General features: G+C 40.8%; 1 protein-coding gene across 1 annotated transcript; it reads right to left on the reverse strand.

Moving 5' to 3' along the window:
• Positions 1–1,060: 1,060 nt before the first annotated feature.
• LOC128503953 (cytochrome P450 2G1-like) lies at positions 1,061–9,064 on the reverse strand. The gene is made up of 9 exons (XM_053474148.1): positions 8,888–9,064; positions 8,442–8,604; positions 7,654–7,803; positions 4,302–4,462; positions 3,935–4,111; positions 3,446–3,587; positions 2,250–2,353; positions 1,600–1,741; positions 1,061–1,242 (listed from the first exon to the last, which is right to left on the reverse strand). The coding sequence occupies exons 1-9, from the start codon at positions 9,062–9,064 to the stop codon at positions 1,061–1,063; spliced, it is 1,398 nt and encodes a 465-aa protein (XP_053330123.1).
• Positions 9,065–9,330: the final 266 nt, after the last annotated feature.

Genomic DNA, 9,330 nt, shown 5'->3' on the forward strand with positions numbered 1-9,330 from the left:
GCGCGCACGCTACACTCCCATGGACCCAGGTGCACTTACAGGATCATGCACTGTTATTATTGCAAATCGTGGCAGGCACGCCCACGCCAGCAAGAGGCGAGCGTTTCCACCCTGCTGACACAAGGAGGCGCCTGGGATCTGGCCCTATGCGAGGGCAATGGACGGATCCTGGACCTGGTGAGGAGGAGGACCGACCCGTAGGAGAGGGGGTAAGGGCTGGTTCTGGGCGCTGTGATGGACGCGGCCCTGGGTGCCGTGACACATGTAGCCTGTGTGTTTACAGAGGAAAACATTCTACTTAAACTCTCCGAAGTAGAAACAGACAAATCCATGGGACCCAGGTATTAAAGGAGCTTATCAGACGTACTTAACCAGTCGCTATCGATTACTGTTGTATCAAGATCGCCAGGAAGACTTGGCCAACTACAGACCAGTAAGTCTAATTTCAGTAGTGGTGTAATTAATGGAAACCATGCTAATGTAAAAGCTTTGTAAAGGATGTAAATGGTTTCCAAGATCAGAAGCAGCAGGAGTTCACTGTAGGGAGATCTTGTCAAAAATAGTTTTGTGGGTTTTTTGTGCAGACTGTATTGGAGGGATCAGGAAGGTGTTCTTGGGCTCTCATTGCCTTGTTTTAGAGTCAACAAAACAAACATGCATGTAAATTATAGGTGTAAGCGCCGGCCGCTGCGGAATCAGCCGGCTTTATAAATAAATATAATGTCATGTAATGACTATTGGAAAATCATTAATGTGACTGCCCCCTTCTAAACTGATTTAACAAAAATTAAAACTAAGAAAAAGTAAAGAGAAACTAAAATAATTATCAATATATGTTAGATATTTTTTCAGAAAATCCCCAGAAGATTTTTTTTCTATTTTTTTAGCTAATGATAACTCATTATATTATTGTATAAATTAATAATTAAGCCTTTTAATATTAATAGAAATAGTTTATATTGCATTATAACATATCTTGGCAAACTGCAAACCCCAAACCTGCAACAAGCATCAGCAATCAGAAGCTATATTCAGACCAAATGCTCAATGTGTTCTAGAATTAGCGCTGGATAAATGAAAGCTCGTAGCGGATGGGGGTGTTTAGAAACCCCGCCATTCGTGGTGCGATGTCCGCCTCGGTGAATTTCCTTTTCGAGCTCAGTGTGAAATTCTGAAGGAGGGTGGTGAAGAACAGAAACAAATGCATCCGTGCGAGATTTTCCCCGGGGCAGACCCGCTTCCCTGCAACAAGACATTTTAACCTTTAATACACAAGCGCTGGAAGCATTGAAACATTAAATGCCAAGTAAGAACCATTTGGCCCGTCGGGTCTGCTGCTTTTATTTTGAAATATTTTTAGATGTGGAAGCATATTTTTCTACCCCACTGTGGGGGGTCCCTGTTTCATTTGGATTTATTAATAGTTTTAAGGACATTTTTTTTATTCAAATCAAAATTTGTTTGCATGCCTTTACCTGAAACACACAAAATCGTAGGCATTTGCAGTCTTAACATGCAACCTCAGTGGAGTATGGTTAGTCGTAATAACATTTAACTGATCACACAACGTCTTAGACAATAGACCCAATAATGTTTCACCTGCAGAAAACGCCATCATGGCCTCGTTCCTTTTAAATTTACCATTCTCATCCAAAAAGTGGTTGGGATTGAATTTATATGGGGTGGAGAAATACCCGGGATCTCGGTGTACTGAGCAGAGGAGAGGATAGATATCGGTACCCTAAAAGGACAGAAAAAATACTCAGTAACTGTGTCTATAACTGGCAGATATAAGGCTTGTTCTCTAAAGCTGGAACGTACAGGGAAGCTGCAGTTTAATTTTCATGACTTCAATTTCTGTTATGAAGGGCTTGAGCTACAGGAAGGGCTGTGCCAGCCCTGTGTAATGTATAGTTAAAATCACTTTCCTAAAATCTCATTGTTTCTGATAGAGACCTCTAAAGTGAACGTTATATCTTGTCCTTTGTTGGCTCAGTAAAAAGTATAATGTTAAACTAAAGACCCCATTTTCGCTTTGGCTGCTATGACTATACAATTCTTTTTCACAACTAAAATCTCTGTGCATTTACTTTCCTGCGGGAGAAGCTCACAGGGGTCACTCTTCAGTCAGTTAACAAAAAAATGTGTACTTTTAGAACTATTCATATTAATGTAATTATATCATTTACATTCACTTGAGCTCTTTACAGCTGAAGCTAATCTCACCAGCGTTCTAGAATTTTTTTTACCTTGGGAATGGCGTATCCCCTGAACAGAGTGTCCTTGGCTGTCATGTGGGGGACGCTAAAGGGGGCAATGTCGGCAAATCTGTGGATTTCGTGAATCACAGCATCTGTATATGGCATTTTCGCCCTGTCATTAATATTCGGAGCTTGATCTCGTCCAATCACTCTATCAATTTCCTCATGGACTTTGGCTATCAAATATTAAAATATTAATAAAAAAATATTAAGTAGAATGGTTAATTTCTTTGTTAAAGCATTTTCATATAACAGAAAGTTAATACTGGTGTCATAGGCACATACAAGGATGACCACTATCACCCAGTCCTGCTATTCTGAAAGGATAGATCAATAATTGTTTACTATAACAGAAGGAGGGGATACAAAAGCAGCTCCAGGTGTTTAGTTTTTAAAGGATGAATAAACAAACACGTCTAATCTGGTTTGAGTGATTTGGGGAATCTAAAAGTCTAATCATTGTGGATAAGTGGAATCATAAGAACAAAGTGTGCTCAATATATGGAAGCAGCAGCTATCAATATAGTGATAATACAGCCACCCTTGTTTGAACATTGTTTCCTGGCATTGATTGTGAGCGGCGTTCCTGTGGTTTTAAGCATTGCGTATACTCTGGTTTTTACCCTTGACCTTTGGACTCAGACTATGATCTTGTCTTGCCTCTTTTGGTACCATGCTTGTTCAATTTGTGTCTTCTGAAATTTGACCTTTATCCTCCCATACCATGTTATGGTCCCCTCCCTCCCGTATCACCTCAGCTAGCCTGAACTAGATGTTGTCTCAGTTTCCTGCCAGTTCCCAGACTTTTGCCGTCTGTTGGTCCCTGTCAGAGTCCTTTGTCTGTAGATGGCACCCAAACTCCTGAATCTACCTGCCCCATGCAGGGTCCTGACCAAGCACCTGTTCCTGTGCTGAGACTCCTACCTGACCCAGCACCCGCAGTAGTGACTGAAATAAAGCTCTGAGTCCATCTAATAACTGAAAGTGTGATTTGCAGGAGTCAGGTAGACCATGACATGGCTAACAAATCCAAAATCCCTGTCACGGACTGCGTGATATAAATGGGTGATAGACAGCCCAGAACCATGGAACAATAATAAATATCTTTTAACTCATGGGCACCGGAGATTTCAATAACTTTATTAGCACAGGAATTGCTGACAAGCAGACAAAGAATGTCCTACCTTCAATCTCAGGATGTTTTAGCAGAAGGAGCAGCCCGTGTTTCAGGGTGGTGCTGACGGCCTCAGCTCCCGCAATAAACAGGTTATGGATTGTTATCACTAGATTCCTCATGGTAAACTCTGTATTTGGATTATTTTTTTCCTGTGGGAAAAAGAAAGGAGAAAAGAACATAAGACCTCACGGATCATGGAGTGATCTTACTTTTATTCTATATTCAGTTATCATTTTATTACTATTACTCTATATAACCCTCCCTATAACCCCTCCTATTACTCTATATAACACTGCCTATAACCCCTCCTATTACTCCGTATAACCCTCCATATAATGCCTCATTTTACCTCTGCATCCCTCCCTATAACTGGGATGGTCCCAGACCCAGTGGAGATGTGCTGGATACTCATCCTAATCCAGCCCCTCCGTACAACCATCTCTATAATCCATCCAATTACTCCATATAACCATCCCCATAAATCATTAGATCATACCTCTTCCATTTTTATAAGGAAAGCGTCAATAAAATCTCTGGTGTTGTTGGGGTCCAGCGTCTGCTGGTGGACCTTTACTTTTTCTTTTATAAAAGTCACCATCTCTTCAGAAATCGTTTTGAGTTTTTGGTGAGGGCCAGGAACGTAATTCATGACCTGAGGAAGGACGCTCTGCAACTGGAAACCAAAGAAACTCTTTATCTTTGTACCTTTTCTCATTCCTCTACAACAAAAGAAGCCCAATTTCGAGATATTTAGTAGATTGGTTAAAAAGATGTATAGGGACTGTTACAAAATAGATGAAGTGATTGCGGAGGCACAACCTGGGCATGTTTTAAATGTTTAGAGAGGGATTTAAAGCCATTACCTGTCCCCAGGGGCTGCTTAACAGATGAAAAGTCTCTTCTACATATGCCAGGAGCTGCGTAAACCTCTCACCCTTATACTCAGAACGGTCTCCAAAGACAATGGACAAAAGGATATTGGTAGAAGCGTCCATTAATAGTTTTGTTGGCTCTGTGGGCTGCCCTGTGAAGAAAGGTAAAGACATTTACTAAGGCTGGAAAACAAGAATGAAAAAGCATATTGTGAATATCTCATCTTGAGTTTGTGGTTGGTGGGTAGAAAGTTGTATTGGCAGGATGTAAGAAATCCATGTTTTCTTTGTTCCGTATACATATATTGGCGTTAGCCCTGAGTGAAACATGAGTGCTGGGAACATGTCTTTCTGATCATATGACAACTGTTAGAGGATTTTTCATGGCATGCTTGTGTGTTACAGGAATGGTCCAATAGGGGTATGAATATTAAAATGTTTCTGATATATGGTGAAAGCTATTCCCTTACTGATATTGTCAATGGGTATAAAAACTCATGTTAGAAGGGTGAGCTCTCTCTCTTTTATCTTTTCTATAGCACAGACTCTACAGCACCCAAGCTTCCCTTGTGCACGCCCCCCCCGTAACTCATGAACTGGCACATATTTACACACACACATACACTCTCACACACTTACACTTAACATACACACTTACAAGCTCATGCTAACAGAATCTCCCTCACACCATACGCATTCATGCAAAAACACTCACTTATACATACACATTCATGCAAAAACACTCACTTATACATACACTTTAATGCCCACACACGTACATATTCATGCTAACACACAAACATGTTCACCACAAACTCACACACATTTACGCATACACATTCATGCTCTCACGCAGTTACTCATAATCATGCATGCTCACACTTACACATTCATTCTAACACACAAACACATAAATATTCATGTTCACCACAAACCTACAGTTACGCAATTGCCTCCCAGGCCAGCCTGCCCCTGCCAGTAAGCATCACAAATTAGTCAGTGTAACAAATTGAAAAGCCAAAAGCCAGCCAAAGGTGATCCTTCCAGTCTTTATTTTGGTTTTCTTTTGAGGGGGGGGTTGGCCAGTTTTGATTTTTGTGAAATACAATGCTGTCCTAGAAGAATATTGTTTAACAGGATTAATTTAATGAATTGTTGAAAAGAACAATGACCATAAAGCGAAAGATTTAGACCAGTTTAAATTAGACCTGACCACGAGAAGAGGGAAATACAAGCATTCTAAAAAGTCTACAGAAGAAAAGCAACTGATCAATGTCTGATCGAATTTACAACAGGGAATACCAATCTACAATTGAAATGCCTAAAAATGTAAAACCTATTATTATTTCTGAGGATCTATTTTCATTTGATGAAATTTCAGCAGGCTTACAGAATATTTTTTCAAATTCCTGACAATGAATGTCCTGCTTCCACCATACATGCTTTTTGGGGGCCAAGATGGCACTCATAAGCGGTTAGGGGGGCCAAGCTGGTACTGTAGGACATGTTGCGTGGCAAAGTCAGGAGTCCCTGGGGCAATTTTCGCACTGGGACCCTGTGGTTTCGAATAGAAAGATTTATCTTTCTTTTGTTTTTGGGACATTCGTTTTTGTACAACAAATTTTGTTTCCTGCCCTTTCAGTTCAGAAGACATTCAGAGGGCTTTTTTGAAATTTGTTCACCCCAATAATAACTCTTTCTCTGTCTGTGCCCATGCACTCTCCCCCCTGCTTTGTATCTTCCCGCTTATCTACTAATTTCCCTTCTCCAGTCATTTTCTGGTCTCCTCTGATCTCTCTCTTAGACTTGTGCATTCAGATTCATACAAATTGCAATTTTAACAAAATTTTCATATTTGGGCAATTCATAAGAATCCCAGAACATTACATTATATTACATTTATTTTTATAGGCAACAGATTCCATAGGGCTGTTACAACAGAGCCAGTAAAATAATTTAAAATCACACATAAACTGGTACAAAAGGAGAAGAGGACACTGCTCTTGCGAGCTTACTATCTAGAAAACGAGAAGGACTCCCAAACAAACTAAAATGTAGCAAAGAAGTCAGAATTTCCTTTCAAATTCTGTTGGATCTTTCATCTCATTCACGCTCTTTCGCTATCTCTCTTGCCTCACTACTTTCTTTGCAAACTGCTTACAGGTCCCTATCTGCGTGCTGCGCAGCTCTGCTTCTGATCTTGCATCTTCTTGTTCTTCTATCTTCTATCCTTTCTCTGCTTCTCGTCCACTGCTAGATATCTCATTGCAATGATTAACTATAACCTTGTTTTTCTTTAGCTGTCTGTAACCTCTTTCATCCTGCCCTTGATTGTTTGCTAATACTTAAGTAGCACCAGTTAGATTTATTGGACTCTGAATGCTTAACACTGTATCCACTTTGTACCACATTTCTGAGAATGCTGCCAAAATACTAATCATAGCTTGTTTAAGCCTGCCTGACCGCAGAAAATGCAACATCTGGTAATTACTGGCCACTGTCCCACGAAATGCAGGAGAGATGACTCGGGTACATCAGGCAAACAATAAAACCAAACGGAATGACGTTTCTGCAGTTTTGCCATTGGTGTATGTTGGGACCCTCCTTGCTGTCTGAGATTCATACAAACACACGAAGCAGGCAATTTTAGTTAACAAAGAAAAAAGTTCATACAAATCCAAATGAACAAGTCTAGTTTCTATTTACGCCCCTGCCTTTAAAGGGAAATGAATCTTGTAGTGGTCCATGGCGGTTACAATGCTTTTGAGATTCTTAAAATAAATCTTCAAACAGCTCCTACCTTAACTACTATGCCTCCTTCTGCACCATTTGTAATTCAGGTGCACACACCTAAGACTGCTGTCTTAGCAGCACTTTTACAATTTCTGTGTGAGACAGAGCATTGTAGGGTACTTCTTAAAGATTCTTTGAAAAATGATAAGATGTTTTTACAAGACATCTAGTCGGAGTACATTTTGCTGTAATGGCATCTGGATACACAGTGTTTTTCAAGCATATACATCTGTAAACACCACATAGACCTTTAAAAACTTTACTTGAATAAAGAATACCAGGTGTTTCATGCCAAACAGTGGTTGTTAGCATGGTCTTCAAAAAGAATTCAGCTTGAGCGTAAGGCTCAGGATGTGCTTTCACAACTTATGCAATATGAAAGTAAACCTTGTGAATGTATAGCAAACACCCATACTCTCTCTCACACACATACACACACACAAAGTACATATGCATGCTCACAAACACACAAGAACACGTGCATGCTCTCTCACACACACACACACACACACAACAGAAATTATTGATATTATAACCTCTCAAATCAAACCTCTCAGATTCTTGAGTTCCTCCACCATGCATTTTGCTTCTTCCTGGATTTTTAACTCAAAGCTTTTCTTCCCGAACCCCAGATTTTTCAGGGTTTTGAAAGTGAAGCCCCGCATCTGTCTCCATCGCTCCCCGTTGCTAAAACTTAGTCCTAAAAATGGAAAACATATTGCATTTCGGGTGCCGATAACTAAACGCGTCGGTTTAATAGTTGGCTACTCACATGCCGAGTGGGAAGGCAAATTTGAGGTAGAAAAACAAAAATCAACTCTACTTCTCAGAAGGACGTGAGCTAAGATACCCCAGCTGCCTTTTGTCTAGGACAGACCGCTGCAGAGTCTGCAGATGAATATAACTTGATGGGAGATTACATTTTTAAAACACAATGGTGAAACTAGACTTAAATACTTTACTGAATACACGCCCAATAATATTGAAATACTAGAGCTGGGTGACTCCTATAGACCTTCTATATTCAAAGGAAGACATCTCGTGTGACCTGCTCTGTGTATTATCAGTTCTGTCTGTACAGCTGCTACATACGTGTCACACGATATTCTAAAACTAGAGGGTCAGAGGCATACATGTGATGTAAGGAAGTTGTGTGTTACTGAGAAGGTAGTCGATAGGGGGGACAGCCTCCTAGCAGAAGCAAGCATTTCCAGGCAAGTGATGCATGAAAAAGATGTCTGCCACAAATTAGACTAAAAAATGGGAAAAATTGGATTTTATTGCTTTCTGAAACATTTATTTGGAATATACAATCATCCGACAACCAGCTTCTCTCACCGTCACCCCGGGTGAAACTGTCCATTGTTGGGATTTTCCCGCGGGCTCCGAAGTCGTCTCCCTGAGTGATGAGAGCTTCTCGCACAGCCTCGTACCCGCTGATCACAACCACGGGATTTGGCCCAAAATACAGGGTGTAGACCGAGCCGTATTTCTCCGTAAACTAAAACACAAAATGTCTCGGTGACGATTCTGCAGCGTAATGTCTGATTGTTCGAGCGTTCAGTAAGCGAAACTCACCCAAAACTCAACAATAGGCTTATCCATCGTCATTTCTGTCCGTTCACTTAAACGCATCAGTATCAGAGTTTACATTTAACCCATTAAACATCTCACTGTGTTCAGGTCTCTTTACATTCTACTGTGATGTTAACCCATTAAACGTGACACTGTCATTAGGTCACTAACCTTTGCTCACATTTCAATAAATAATAGATGGGACCGACCTTCATCAGAGATTTCACCATCTGCCCCCGTTCTATCTGCAGCAGGTTTCCGATAAAGGGCAGGGGGGTCGGTCCGGGGGGCAGATTGCGGTCCTTGTACATTGAGTTCCATGTTGAGCGGATGAAGAGGCAGCAAACGAGCCCCAGGAACAGTATCTCGACCCACGTTAAGACCATGATGGATGCTGGAGAGCTGAACCTCTAGTTATCAGTCAGAGATACGATTTAACTGAAATATCTTTAATATATGTAAATGGCTCGGATGGGACGGACTCTAGAAGAATGCACGCCATTTAGAGCCAATACTACGTGCCAAAACCTGGATTGAGTTTTAGAAACTGGCTCCTCTCGCCTCCTCCTAATTTTAAGGGCTGGGTTGGCAGAGCTGCCAAAAAACTGTTGATATGTTTTGTTTTGTTTAAATCTGTATCCTTAAAGGAGAG

The sequence above is a fragment of the Spea bombifrons genome, chromosome 8 (genome assembly GCF_027358695.1).
Source record: "Spea bombifrons isolate aSpeBom1 chromosome 8, aSpeBom1.2.pri, whole genome shotgun sequence".
NCBI lineage: Eukaryota > Metazoa > Chordata > Amphibia > Anura > Pelobatidae > Spea > Spea bombifrons.